This window comes from Zootoca vivipara, chromosome 6, assembly GCF_965207765.1.
Source record: "Zootoca vivipara chromosome 6, rZooViv2.hap1.1, whole genome shotgun sequence".
Taxonomy (NCBI): Eukaryota; Metazoa; Chordata; class Lepidosauria; order Squamata; family Lacertidae; genus Zootoca; species Zootoca vivipara.
In genome coordinates this window covers 71,488,405-71,503,915 of record NC_142589.1, presented here as the reverse complement: position 1 = coordinate 71,503,915, position 15,511 = coordinate 71,488,405, and the positions used below count along the sequence as shown (strand labels likewise).

Below are 15,511 nucleotides of genomic sequence, written 5' to 3'. Positions count from 1 at the left end.
TTGGGTGGGTGGGTGTTGTTTTATTTGGGGTGGGGGTGGGGTTGCTTCGAATTGTTTTTAAATGTTATGTGCTAATTTGGATATTTGTATTTGTTATATGTTAATTTGGATTGCCCTGTGTGCACATCGTGGGGGGGGGGGCGTGCTGACATGACACACACACACGCCCCATGGTATGCACACGCTACCAAGTGGAATCAGGGGTGGGGGGGCAGCCCCTTCATTTAAAATTTTCGTGTGCCTGGGCACCCAGGGCCCCACATTGTCGGCACTTATGCTCCCATCTAGAGCAATAGAATATCATACAGCAACATAACCACTCCCTTTCTCCCTGTCCCTCACCCAGGTACAAACTGTTGGGTGTTGTTGGACTAAAACTCCCATCATCCCTTGTCCTGCTAGCTAGGGGTGATGGGAATCATAGTCCAACAACATCTGGGGCCCCAAGATTGAGAAAGGCTGCTCTAGACTGAGAATAATAATAATAATAATAATAATAATAATAATAATAATAATAATACCCCGCCCATCTGGCTGGGTTTCCCCAGCCACTCTGGGCAGCTTCCAACAAAGATTTAAAATACATTAAAACATCAGTCATTAAAAACTTCCCTAAACAGGGCTGCCATCAGTTGTCTTCTAAACGTCAGATGTTTATCTCTTTGACATCTGATGGGAGGGTGTTCCACAGGGTGGGCGCCACTACCGAAAATGCCTTCTGCCTGGTTCCTTTTAACTTGGCTTCTTGCCATCGGGCAGAACGTTGGGGGTGGAGATGCTCCTTCAGGTATACTGGGCCAAGCCTGTTTAGGGCTTTAAAGGTCAACACAAACACTTGTGCTCAGAAATGTACTGTCACACCAGAGTGCTAATCTAGATTGCTGTCCTCCCTTCCCAGCTATTTCTTAAGGAGGAAAGCCCTGCCCTCAAGGGCAGAACTATGGTTTGACTCTCTGATCAAACAGGAAGTGAAGCTGCAAAGCAGATTAAAGTGTGAAAGAACAGGACATTGTGGAATGGACACCCTTACAAAATTGCATATAGACCATCTCATCCATTCAAATCTGGGGTGATTCTCAACATTGGAGAAGGGGGTTTTGAGATTCTGTTTCCATATACAAGATTGAATAATGGCTTCACATTCTGAGTAATGGTCTGCATGCAGCAGCTTTCAGGTGCTAAAAAAGGGACCTCCACTATGTATGAAAGCTGTTCTTTTGCATTAGCAGTGGGGGGAAATTTTGCTCCCCAATGAATCTGCAAAAAGATTTGAAATTCTGCCTCAGAATTAATAGGTACATCTTAATCATTTCGATTTGTCTCAGGAGTCAAGTGTGAAATCTCATCAGCCCATGAAATACTAGACATAGATAAATGCTACCGCGCCTGCAAGAGTGCCTGTTTGTCTCCACCCGTGGCCTGCCTGTGTATTTTTTTTAATCAAGTACATATTACAAAGACATATTACAAAGACATATGTCTCCAGTATTCTTTGAGCCATAGGGAATCAAACTATGTGACGTGCCTGTAGAAGGGGTAGAGCAGGGGTCAACAAACTTTTTTAGAAGGGGGACAATTCACTGTCCTTCAGACCTTGTGGGGGGCCAGACTATTTTTTTGGGGGGGGGGGTGAATGAATTCCTATGCCCCACAAATAACCCAGAGATGCATTTTAAATAAAAGCACACATTCTACTCAGGTAAAAATTTGCTATACATAACATGAGTTTGACCAAACTGCGGGAGGCAGTGGAAGACAGGAGTGCCTGACGTGCTCTGGTCCATGCGGTCACGAAGAGTCGGACACGACTAAACGACTAAACAACAACAACAACAACAACAACAAACTGTGAATGAATGGTAAATAGGGCTGCCATGTGTCTGGAGTTTCCTGGACATTACTGGGATTTCAAAGGTGTAATTGATGTTGGGGGGTGGGGTGGGGGAGGATTTCCTGAAAGGTGCTTTGTCCTGGATCTTAGGCAAGTCAATTGAAAAATCACATGTTTCTATGTTTTTTGGTGTTTTTGTAAAAGAAAACTCAACAACAACTTTGGGGTTTGTCTAAAAGAAGCTCAACAATTTCGGTGGTTTCCTTAAAAAAGCTCAAGAACTTTCCAGGTGTAACAGCTGCTGAAAAGTCTACGAGTCTACTTCCGCTTGTGCTCGTCGGGAGAAATGGCTGACCCGTAACATCTCTCCCGACTCCCACAGGGAAATTTGGCGGCTGCTTTGGGGAGTAGGCAGTCTCCCAACCCTCCCGGGATGACGGGAAGGGCCGCTGGGCTGCAGGTGCCCCTTAACCCACTCCGACCCTTTGGGCGGGGGGGGGGCTGGGCCAAGCACCCGTGGGGGCCGGAACTCCTGGAGGCCACCCTGTTCGTGCACGAGTCCATGATTTAAGAGGAATAATTGGATTTAAATTCATGGACATGCTTCAAATGCAGAGGAGGAGGACACTGCCAGAAAATCCAGCTTTTGAATGATAAAAGAGTCGAGGAAATATTGTATTAAAGAAAGAAAATATTATGTTAGACCGAACAGAAAGGGAAGCGAACTTTTTATTTTTATGTTTCAAGATTACACTTAACACCTTCCCTGGATAGACTGTCTAAAGTACCTAGAACAAGCGAGAAGTTATAAAAATATAAACTGTGTGGACATTGAAATATATACAATAGAGGATTTATTTGAATTTGTTTAGATAAGCCTGTAAGATGAAAGCTTCCCTAGGGTGGTTATATCAACGGCTGGAGGTTGTTAAAATTCTTTGTGGACGGTTTTAAGAAGATTTACGACTTGTGGCGCACTTTTAATTGAGCTCGCTAAAAATGGAGGCCGGGGAGTGGAAAGCAGTCAAAGGGCGGGGGAGCCTTGGGTTTGTTATAAGATGTGTGTTAATATATGGATTTGGCTGACCCTGCCTGGAAAGACTGCAAATCCGCAACCGGAGGAATTAATAATAATAATAATAAATAATAAATTTTTATTTATACCCCGCCCTCCCCAGTCAAAAACCGGGCTCAGGGCGGCTCACACCAACAAAACCACAATAAAACATAAAAACAATTAAAATACAGATGAAAATACAGTATTAAAATTTAAAATGCAGCCTCATTTCAAGTAGTCCATAAATCCAGGCCATGAGGGAGGAAAACACAGGGGTCAGGCTGAGTCCAGCCCAAAGGTCAGGCGGAACAGCTCTGTCTTGCAGGCCCTGCGGAAAGATGACAAATCCCGCAGGGCCCTGGTCTCCTGGGAAAGAGCGTTCCACCAAGTTGGGGCCAATATTGAAAAGGCCCTGGCTCTAGTAGAGGCCAATCTAGCCACCTTATGGCTCGGGATCTCCAGAGTATTGTTGTTTGTGGACCTTAACGTCCTCTGTAGGGCATACCAAGAGAGGCGGTCCTGTAGGTATGAGGGTCCCAAGCCGCATAGAGCAGAAGCCTGGACATGATTTATTGGATCTTTAAGAGGGCATCTGCCCATGACAAACAGCACAACTTGGAAGATATTCCAGTCTGGAAGGAGAATGCAAGGATTTGTGGGGAAGCTGGACAGAAAACATAGGCTTTGTGGTAAATCTCACCTGAAAATATTTCAGAGGCTGTTGGAAAAGATCTGGACTATGTTGGATTAAAAGGATTGGAAAGAACTTGGAACTTTGATTAGAATGGCAGCAAATATCGATATTCAGAACCCTCAGAATTTGAAGCATGGGGAAGTAAATTTTTTTATAATTTGGCATAATATTTGGTTTAATAGATATATATTTGTATAATTTGGAATAATTGGTTTGATATGATTGATTTGTAAGTGAAAATCTAATAAAAATTGATTTAAAGAAAAGTCTACGAGTCTAAGAGTAATGAAGATAGTGGACTTTTCTTCAGTGGAGGTATGTGCAGACTTGTCAAGTCCTCCATGACTCTGGAGAGATTTACCATAGTCTTTCCAACCGCTGGCCTGTACCACAAGGACCTCATCTGTCACCCCATATGGTCTCAGCAGTACTGCACAACACTGTGGTCGTGGAGATTGATTCCACCTACGTGGCTCACCCTGAATACCCCAGTCCCTTATGTGGAAGAAAGGCAGGTTTGTATGTATTAGCAGTGGTGCTTTGGGCAGCAAAGGTGGATAATGCCTTTCAGCCCACAGAGCGGATTTTATGTGGCCAACATTTTGAGGGCCACATTCTGAGGGTGGGCGGAGTCAAGGGCTGAAGACTGAAGGGCAAAAGGAAGTCGGGCAAAACACAAAGCAAATACCTTTCTCTAGAATTTGCAGTGACTGAAATGGGGGAGAAAATACAGCCCTCAAAGGATCAAGGTCTTTTGCTTCAGGTCTTGCTGGCCTTCCCTCCTTCATTGTAATGTTGCTGGGTCTGTCCAACACATGGTGGGAATGTATGCCTCAAATGCTTTGAAAGGCAAAATAAAGAGGTTATACATGAATAACCAAAAGGTTTTATTTGAAGGAAGAAGGAGAGTTGTACATGCAACATTTGCAGGGCAAGGGCGCTAGTCCCTAGTGTCTTGAATAAGGGCTAGAAAGGTTCTTTTATCGTTGTTGAAAGAAACAAGAGAATCAGTGCTAATAGTTCAGTGGGTTCTGTCGCCACCAAGGCCTGTTGATCTAGGCCTTGTTGTCTTGCTGCTGTGGAGCCTGAAGAGAAAATTGAGAGACATGAGGTGGAAATTCCAAGTGGAATATGTTGGAAGAACTTCCTCATTGTCATAATCATGATAGATAAAAAGATGATAGATAGATACAGGTAGGTATCTCAAAACCATGGAGAGACCTGGTCTGAATAGGGACATTGGATTCTTATCTTGTTATACACGATAAAGCTATTTTTAGCCATCTCACCGCTTTTTCCTGTAAGACCAATTGCAGTCGTTAACAGTCGTCAACAGCTATCAGTCAATCACCCTTTCCCACCACCCTTCTGAGTAATACCCCTCCCCACCCTCTCACTATATATAAGGGTCTGGTGACTTCTGTTTCAGTGTATCTGAAGAAGTGTGCATGCACACGAAAGCCCATACCAATAACAAACTTAGTTGGTCTCTAAGGTGCTACTGGAATGATTTTTTATTTTATTTTGTTAGCACAGGGAAGTTACTCTACTGTGCATATTTGGGCTGTGAATGCAAATATGAAACAATAGCTAGCATGTCATGGTAAATTAATTTCATATGATCCACTCAATTCCGCACCTGCATTGAATGGGAAATGGCAGCATCCATCGTAGAAACTTCAGCCGCATCTCTACGATGCCTGTAAATCTGACGACCGGATACTGGAGGGAAGAAATGCATAGGTATTAAATCCATTCCTTATGCTCAGGCCCACCCCCCACCCTGCAGAAATACCTCAGGCTTTTATATACACTGCTAGCTGACCCGGTCACATGTTGCTGTGGTTGTTTTTTTTTTGAGGGGGGGGGTATTGATGTCATTTGTGTTTTAAATGGTAATGGTTGCATAACTTGTTTTTGGTTAGTGTTTTGATGCTTTTCCGGATGTATGAACTTTGTCCTTGGATTTGTTGTTTTAATTATTTTTGTTTTCTTATGATTGTTTGCTGTGCCTGACTCAGGGTCCTTGTTTCCCAGGAAAGGGGGAGGATGTGTCTGTTCCCCCTGGACTATGTGTCCCCCCCCGTTGTTGTGTGTCATCCCTGTGATTACTCCCATCCTGTATCGACCCATGAGGTCAAAAACAAAAGCTGCTCCTTCTCCCAGGTTGCACTGAGCAGGGCCGTCTTACCCATAGGCACCTGGGGTGCAGGGCACCTGGGTGCAGGGATCTCAGGGGCGCCAGGCCGAGAGTCCGGGGCCTGAGAGTTGAGTCCGGGGAAGAGCCCGCTCTGTTGAAGAGCGTCGGTTGGAGTGTTGCAGTGGGCTATTCTGCTGCGGGCGGCTCTGCGCCACAAGTTCAGAGGCGACCAAGCCAGTGAGATGCTGAGGTGGCCAGCTGGCTCTGCTCTCCTGCACGCCTGGGACTGGGCAACCGGGGGGGGGGCAGGCAAATCTTTGCACCCTGGTGCCCTATATGCTTAAGACAGCCCCGGAACTGAGCAAAACTTGGCTCCTTCTGACCTATGAAAACCAAAGTCATATTTTACAGGGAAACAGAGTGATACATTTCTGGAGATTGGGGAAGGTGATAGACACCTCCTGGTGTAGAGGAAGATGGGTAAATATCCACTAAGGATCTTTATGCCATGGATAGGCAAGCTGGGAGATGACATGCCTGTCTCACTCAACCACAACTGAGGGAGGAGAGGATAGAGCCTGCTCTCCACATTACTCACCTGTGCCAAGGTAAACCAGGGCCACAACAACAGTCAGCACAGTAAAGGACCCAAGAGTGATCCCAGAAATGACCCAAGGAATCTTCATTTTCACATAAGGTGGTGCTGGAGAGCTGTCTGTAGAAGATGATTCAATGTGTTTATATGCTACCCATCCAATCAAGTTTTCTGGGCAGTTGACATACACCAGGAAAATACAAAAAAAAACCCTCACACAATAATAACAGCACAATGCAAATCTACCATGAGGCCAGAGATTTAACAGATCTTTGTCTTTCCGTGCTGAGTTGGGGCTCACCCTGACTCAGTGTAGGGGCTCACCTGGTGCAACCTATGCTGTCATAAGTCCTCCCCAAATGGGCATAGGGGACAAAATGAAGAGACCTCTACCTATTCCAAACCTTGATCACATTGACCTAGGGCCCAAAACATGGGCTTTTGCTCACCTACTGGCTCAGCAAGCCTTCCTTAGAGATTCCCTCAATGGAGTTTGGAATAGGGGTAAGGCGCTGTGGTTAAACCACTGAGCCTAGGGCTTGCTGATCAGAAGGTCGGCGGTTCGAATCCCTGTGACGGGGTGAGCTCCCGTTGCTTGGTCCCAGCTCCTGCCAACCTAGCAGTTCGAAAGCATCTCAAAATGCAAGTAGATAAATAGGAACCGCTACAGCGGGAAGGTAAACGGCGTTTCCATGTGCTGCTCTGGTTTGCCAGAAGCGGCTTTGTCATGCTGGCCACATGACCTGGAAGCTATACGCCGGCTCCCTCGGCCAATAATGCGAGATGAGCGCGCAACCCCAGAGTCGGTCACGACTGGACCTAATGGTCAGGGGTCCCTTTACCTTTACCTTTACCTATGTTGGCCTCCAAGAATGCTCTGTAAAACCAGAATCAAATCCATCACGAACAGGAAGCCCAGCCAACCAACAAAAGGTCCCAACCACTAAATTTAGCATAAATATAAAGCAGCTAAAGCAGTTTAGACTGGGGAGGGGAAGCTCAGACCCAGGTCCGAATGTATCCCTCCACCCCAATCTCTCGATGTCACCATTGGGGCTCTCCCTAGTCCATGATCCTCACCAATGCTGCTTTGAAACCCTCCTTGGGTTCTTATGCCTGGCTAGAATGTTTCCTTGACTTCTGTGGAGGCCGGTTCATTGCAGCAAGTGGGGCACTGTCCCATCAGCCTCACTCTGCCTTCAGTTTCCCCTCAGCTGTCCTGCCTTCCTACCTGCAACCTGACTGTTATCTTCCTCCTCGTTAATCCCATCCAGGAGGAGGATGGCAGCAAAACTAGGCTGAGTTTATCTCTGCATCTCATTGGCTCTGGCGCCACCTGCTGCCGGTCTCCTTGCCTTCCATCCTACTACTCCCAATGGGCACCAACAATGCCGCTTGAATTGTGAGAATGCCTCTTGCTTGCCTGGATGGAGAGATGTGCCTGCACATGTCTGCGTAGACACCTCTGACTGCTGTGTGGCTGGAATGTAGCCCATTGTACAAAGGAAAGGATCACACCCACATTTGCCTCTGGCCATCATGCCCCAGGAGATTACCCATGAAGGAATGTATTAATTAAACATCCTTAAAATATCAATGACTTCCCTTCTTCTCTTTCCATGGTTCATTTTGCAAATCATAAATCCCTGCACATTTTACATAAACTAAACCATTCAGTATTCCATTATAACATCCATCAAAACTTATTTGCACCGTTGAATTTATCTTAATGCTGCCAACCTTTACAAGTGCACACAATTCGCCTCTATATTTAATAAACATTTTCGAATCTTCTCTAAACGTATGTTCTTCTTGTTCTCTTATTCTATATGTTAAGCCTGCAAGCTGCGCATATCTTGTGCTTGTGTTCTGAACTGCCTGCAAGTTAAATCTGATTATCAATTAATTATGATTAGTTGCTTGATTAATTAAAGTCATCATTAAATCAAGGGGAGCCCTGAATGCAGCCTGTGGGATAACTGCTCTGTGTATGTGGGTGTGTATATCTTGGAAAGTCTGAAAGATATTTATCATCTTGTGTTCATTATCATCATTAAATGAACTTCAAAGGTAATTAGGTTTGGCTTCAAAACTGCAGAATAATCAAGCATTTCATTTTCTGTGAAATGTGCTGTTCATGATTCATTTTTCGAATATACATGCATTTCCAGTGCTGGGAAGATTTTACCTGGGAGTAGTTACAGGTAGGTAGCCGTGTTGGTCTGCTGTAGTCAAAACAAAATTAAAAAAAATCCTTCCAGTAGCACCTTAGAGACCAACTAAGTTTGTCATTGGTATGAGATTTCATGTGCATGCACACTGGGAGTAGTTTTTCTCAGTTGTAGAAAGTTCAGAAAAGGGCAACCGAAATGGTGAAGGGGCAACTCTCCCATGAGGAGAGGTTTCCAAAGTATGGGACTTTTTAGTTTGGAGAAAAGGTAAGGGAGAAGGGTTTCCACAGCCACACTGGCCAGCTTCCAACAGAATATTAAAAATATAATAAAACACCAGACATTAAAAACTTCCCTAAACAAGGCTGCCTTCAGATGTCCTCTAAAAGTCAGATAGTTGTTTATTTCTTTGACATCTGATGGGAGGGTGTTCCACAGGGCAGGCACCACAACCAAGAAGGCCCTCTGCCTGGTTCCCTGTAACTTTGCATCTTACATTGAGGGAACCTCCAGAAGGCCCTTGGAGCTGGACCTCAGAGTCCGGGCTGAACGATGGGGGTGCATAGTTAAACTATGGAACTCACTGCCACAGTGATAACCACCAACTTGGATGGCTTTAAGAGAGGATGAGACCAATTCATGGAGGAGAAGACTATCAATGGCTATGCTCTGACTCCCTGGGTAGTCATGCTTCTGAATACCGATTGCTAAAATGTCAATGGCTTCCCTTCTTCTCTTTCCATGGTTCATTTTGCATATCATAAACCCCTGCATATTTTACAAAAACTAAACCATTCAGTATTCCATTATTACATCCATCCAAACTTATTTACATCATTGAATTTATCTTAACGCCGCCAACGTTTTCAAGTATACGCAATTTCCCCCCATGTATTCAATAAACATTTTCCAATCTCCTCTAAATGTATGTTCTTCTTGTTCTCTTATTCTATATATTAAGTCTGTAAGCCGTGCATATTCTGTCAGCTTAAGTTGCCATTCCTCTTTAGTTGGGATCTCACTCGTTTTCCATTTGGGGGCATGTTTAATTCTATCTCACACAAAGCATCACCTTCATACCAGATTAACAGGCTGCAATTTAGAAACCCTGTTGAGGGCAGTAGAATTGCCCTCACTGCCAGCAGTTGTAGAAAGGCTTACACAAACTTCATCAGCGCTAACTGTAAGATATGGTCCCTGAAAGGGGAGGTGGTTATGTAGAAGCCAACTAAATAATGGTAAAGGTCACAATGGTAACCCCACCCATTTTGTTTTACTTTGGCCCCACCTAACTCACTCCCTCTGGCTTTCCTGAGTTTTGTCATGTGGCCCCCCAAAGCTCTGAATTGAGGCAATGTGGCCCCTGGGCTGAGAAAAGTCCCCCATCCTTGCCTTGGATGAAGCCAGACAGCACAATCGGATGCATGTTTCCTTGGAAGTCCGGCTATGTTCAGTGGTGCCTATTCCCAGGAAAGGTCTGCCTAAGACTGCCCACCCAAGTTTGCCTGTCTTGGAGATTTGTAAATGTTAGCATGCCCATGACTTAAAGGTGAAGTCTGGGGCAGGGGATGCTCACTTGTTCCGTTGGACCCAGGTAGGATCACCATTGTCTGGTTCCCAAAGGGGTTGGTTGCCGTGCAGGTGATGAAGGGCTCATAGTGGTCAATGGAGGCCCTTTTCCACAGCAGGGTGCTGGTAGCCATATTGCCCTCTGTCCAGTGTAAGACCTCCATGTCACTTGTGCTTCTGTTCCCAGTGACGGTTACCCCGTCCACTTCCCACGTAAGTGTTGGTGGAGGCCAGCAGTGGAAAGAACAGGTGCAAAGGTGGCCTTGGTCCTCATTCTCACATGTAGCATGAGGCAGGATGGTGCTGGCTATAGGCCTATCTGAAAAGCAACCACAAGCCGGGGTGAATGAGCCAAATTCAGAACTATTAACATGTCTTACAATGCTACAACAGAGCGCGAGAGGCTTCCGGGCAGTGGAAGCAAATAAAGTTTGTTTTATACAGAGGTCACAGCCACACACTGTTATGCCACTTTAACGGTCATGGTTCCCTCTGAGGAATCCTGGCAACTGTAGTTTGCTAAGGGTTCTATGTGTTGTTAGGAGGCCCCTCGCAGAGCTACCATTCCCAGCACCCTAAACAAACTACAGTTCCCAGGCTTCTTTGGGCAATGCCATGACTGTTAAAGTGGTATTGAGAATGCAATAATAATAATAATAATAATAATAATAATAATAATAATAATAATAATTTATTTATACCCCGCCCATCTGGCTGGGTTTCCCCAGCCACTCTGGGCGGCTTCCAACAGAAGAATAAAATAATCGATTAAAGATTAAAAGCCTCCCTAAACAGGGCTGCCTTCAGATGTCTTCTAAAAATCTGGTAGCTGTTTTTCTCTTTGACTCCTGATGGGAGGGCGTTCCACAGGGCGGGCGCCACTACCGAGAAGCCCCTCTGCCTGGTTCCCTGCAAATTGGCTTCTCGCAACGAGGGAACTGCCAAAAGGCCCTCGGTATTGGACCGCAGAACGATGGGGGTGGAGATGTGGATGTGCACATCACACTTTTTTTTAAAAAAAGTTATTTTTATTAAGGTTTATTTGTGTTACAAAGCAAACAGAGAAACAAGGAAAGGTACACCTATTGTCTCCACTTTCAATTCACAATCTTTTTCACAGTTTCTTTGCATTTGGTGAGAGACACTTTTGTCATAGACATCTTGTAGGTGGGGGAAAGGAGAGGGGGGGGAGAGATGGAGGTATTTTTTGTTTGTTTGTTCTATTGCCTATTTCCAGAGTATCTTGAGAAGAGGGATTGACTGCTAAACTGCTGTGGTAACTGTAGCTCTGGGATGGGAATAGGGGGGTCACCTAACAATACTCAGCAACCTTAACAAAGTACAGCTCCCACAATTCTCTGGAGGGATCCATGACTGTTTAAAGTGGTATCATAGTTTTTTTTTAAAAAAAAAATCTATAGCACAGATGGGCCCAAGAGAGAAGTGGGCAAGGGTTCGGTTAAATTACAGCTGATCTTTATTGAGCATTCATTTTGCATTCATCCTCATTGGCTTTTGGTTCCTTAGAAGTCTTCCCACACATCATACATTTTCCAGTGCATTCCCCTGCCCCATCATTTTCCGGACTGCAGAAGTAGTCTTCCTTTTTTTTTAAAAAAAAAAGTGTGTTTGTTCCACTAGGGGGCAGAACACTTCAATCCCTTTAATTGTGCAAACCTAGATTTCTGGTACCGGTATGTGCTTGAATCCCTTGAACAAAATACGCTAGATACAGGCTGAAGGCACCCAGAGAAAGAGAGAGAAGGAAATGGTTTCATCTCAATTTAGCACAGACAATGTACCCTGTTCATTTAAGCATGTGTAAAATTGCGCTGTGGGTTAAACCACAGAACCTAGGGCTTGCTGATCAGAAGGTCGGCGGTTTGAATCCCTGCAACGGGGTGAGCTCCCGTTGCTCGGTCCCAGCTCCTGCCCACCTAGCAGTTCGAAAGCACCTCAAAGTGCAAGTAGATAAATAGGGACCTCTCCGGCGGGAAGGTAAACGCCGTTTCCGTGTGCTGCTCTGGTTTGCCAGAAGCAGCTTTGTCATGCTCGCCACATGACCCGGAAGCTGTCTGCAGACAAACGCCTGCTCCCTCGGCCTATAGAGCGAGATGAGCGCCGCAACCCCAGAGTCGGACACGACTGGACCTGATGGTCAGGGGCCCCTTTACCTTTACCTAAAATTGCTGGCAAGAACAAATGACTACATACATTCCTTCATGTTTTGAGATAGGAAGGGAAAGGTAACCTTGTGTTCTTGTTGATCTGAATTCTCCTAGAAAATGCCATTATGAATCCTGTTCAAAACTGGCAGAAAAAAAAACCCTTCTGCCTTCTCAAAGAATCACTTGGACTGAAAATTGCAAGAATTATTATTATTATTATTATTATTATTATTATTATTATTATTATTATTATTCTGCTTCTGCATAAGATTAGGCAGAGGTTTGTATGTGGCCCAAGGGATGTCTTAGAGGATGAGGTGCACTGCAACACTGTGATTCAGGTCCCCCTTGTCAAAATGTGGTTGCTGAGGGCACCAAAAAGGGGGAAGTGGGAAACCAAAGGGCAAAACAGGGTGGGGGGCATCTGATCTTCAGGGAGCTGCTGAGAGTTTGTGGATTGGGATGCAGGGAGAGGAAAGAAAACAAAGAGCTACTCACAGCCAAAGGAAAGGCGGGTGGCTATATGGACTGCTTTCTTCAAGAAATGGTATTTGATGCTGCAGGTAAGGACTATGCCATTATCAGCTAAGCTGGGCTTGAAGGTGATGTCAACTCCATAGGTCGAGCTCCAATTGCTCTGTTGAGTATTCCATGAAGATGTTGTGTAAACAGGGTGTATATCAGGCTCTGTAGGCCAGGTGATTTGGGGCTTAGTCCCTGGGCACATTTGTGCTGCTATACATCTGAAAGTGGCTGGCTTCTCCCAAATCACTTCAAGTGGCTTTATGATCTTGGGCTTCTTCAGACCTAAACGAGTGAGAATGCCCAGGGAGGAATTAGAAGAAGTTTCACTGGGCATAGAGTAAGACACATGAGCCCTGCCTTGAGGATGGGATTTCTCAGTCATAGTCACTTTGCCATTCTTAACTCCCATCAAGGTTGGTAGCCGTGTTGGTCTGACACAGTTGAAATATATAACAAAAAATAAAATTGTCCAGTAGCACTTTAGAGACCAACTAAGTTTGTTCTTGGTATAAGCTTTTACGTGCATGCACAACACGGAAGCTTATACCAAGAACAAACTTAGTTGGTCTCTAAGGTGCATCTGGACAATTTTTATTTTATTTTTATATATATTCCCGGTATAATTAATGTACAAAAGAATTTAAGGTATGGGTATACAGTACATAACATTATATACTGTACAATATATTGTATACAAGAGCTGTATGTATATATATAACAGATAAGATGTGAGATAAAAAGATGAAGATGTATGATGAGAGAATAAAGCGAAAGATAAAGATGACTGAAGGAGCAGAAGAAAGAAGAATGGAAGTAAACTCTTAGGAGTAAAAAGAAAGAATGTTAAAATATACAATGTGGAATGTAATGAAATTTATATATGATGAAAAATTAATAAAAAGTATATATATATATATATATATATATATATATATATATATATATATTCCCATCAAGGTTGTCATCCTTTTGTTTTCAAGAGCCTCCTGGCCACACATTTGAGAGCCCATTATGTGCACATCAATGCACCTTAATGTAGCAAAATCCCAGGGCAATGATATTTATTATTATTATTATTATTATTATTATTATTATTTTAACTCAACTCAATCTCTACTTGGTCTTTTCATTCAATGAACTCACAAGTCAGCTGCCAATAAAATTATAAAACCATTTGTAATGAAAAGAGACAGATCAAACATTAAAACTGTGATAAAAAACATCAGCTCAAAGTGAAACCAACAACTTTTCTTTTCTTTTTTAAAAAAAGGGGGGGCAACAAATATTGAGCTGGATCCATGACAAGTTAGTCATACTCTGGTTTGATTGAAATAAATGTGAATATGAGTTGTGATTTCCTTGTTGTTGTTTAGTCGTTTAGTCGTGTCCGACTCTTCGTGACCCCATGGACCATAGCACGCCAGGCACTCCTGTCTTGATTTCCTTAAGCCGCATTAATTTCAGTGGAACTCAAGACTAAATGGCCTATCACCTTATTTCCTAGGGTGGCCAACCAGATGCTTCTGAAAACTCCCACAAGCAGGACATGAGGGCAATGTCCTTCTCACACTGTGGGTGCTGAGGGTACAGAAATATGACAAATGGGATGGGAAACAGCTCCAGGTTGTGTTCTGCTCGATAGGAATCAAAGGGCAAAGTTGATTTCACCAGAGTGGGTGGGAGGGTATGGAGCCCAGAGGCAGAAGGACTTCAATGTCCAGCATGTCCCAGGCAAGAACCATGAGTAGAACTAGCAAAAGAGCAGAGAACAAACAAGGACAATGTGATACATTGCATCAACATCTTACTCCTTGCAAATACTGTGATTGGAAAGCCCTCTTTACTTGCGAGTAGACATGTCAGTCACAAAAAAGCTCTCCACTCCCCTGCCTTGCAATTTCCTTATATGGCAAGCTTGGGGAGAAGTATTTCCATGCTTGCAGACACACTGACCACACAGCTTTCAAATATTTGAATTACTGTACCATGAAATGCTTCAGAGATTGTTGCTTTTGCTTGGGGCTCTTTGGAGAAATCCCGCTTTGCTTCAGACAAACTACAAATCATTTCAAAGCAGGATGCTTTAAACTCAGGCTTTGGGATTTGTCTGAATCCTATGCATGCCCCTAATAGGAAAGCCACCTACCTGTCAGCACAACCTTAGGATTAGTGTGAGTTTGAGAAGTGGAAGGATTGAAAGAGTATCTGTAGCTCTCTCCTTTATCAATTCTAAAGTAGTACCGGCCCTGGTCATCCAGCCCAGCATTGATGATGGTAAACGAGCAGTCGCCTTCTTCTGGATCCCCTGATAAATTCATATGAGTGGAATGAAGTTTAAGTGAACTCTGCCTTTCATCATTGCTGGCCTTAAGTTCACCCGGGACCCAGATGTTGGTCCCTGCCAAATAGGTCTGCCGATCCGTAATCTTAAACCAATAGCCATACAGTGGCTCAGAGCTGCGCTTGTACCAACCGGGAGTAGTAAAACTGCAGGGAATGTGGATGCAGAAGCCTCGCTGTGCAGAGATGCTGTCAGGCACTGTGATTCTAAAGTCCAAGTTGTTGGTCAGCATACCTGTCAGAAAGTGTGCATGGGGGGGGGGGGAATTAACTAGCGTCCAGAGGCTACCAATTAATCCAGCACTTCCAAAAATATGGCAAAGAAAGAGAGCGGAAGAGGAGATTCCTCTGCACAAAATTGCATGTGCTAATGCATATTTATAGATGCAAATGCAGAAACAAGGACTGTAACTGAAACAGA

General features: G+C 44.2%; 1 protein-coding gene across 1 annotated transcript; it reads right to left on the bottom strand.

Annotated features, from left to right (window-relative positions):
- Positions 1 to 4,637: 4,637 nt before the first annotated feature.
- Positions 4,638 to 15,323, bottom strand: LOC148685425 (sialic acid-binding Ig-like lectin 12). The gene is made up of 6 exons (XM_088671333.1): positions 14,897 to 15,323; positions 12,724 to 13,032; positions 10,065 to 10,376; positions 6,321 to 6,437; positions 5,222 to 5,304; positions 4,638 to 4,667 (listed from the first exon to the last, which is right to left on the bottom strand). Exons 1-6 carry the CDS (start codon positions 15,321 to 15,323, stop codon positions 4,638 to 4,640), a joined length of 1,278 nt encoding a protein of 425 aa, XP_088527459.1.
- Between the last annotated feature and the right edge of the window lie 188 nt (positions 15,324 to 15,511).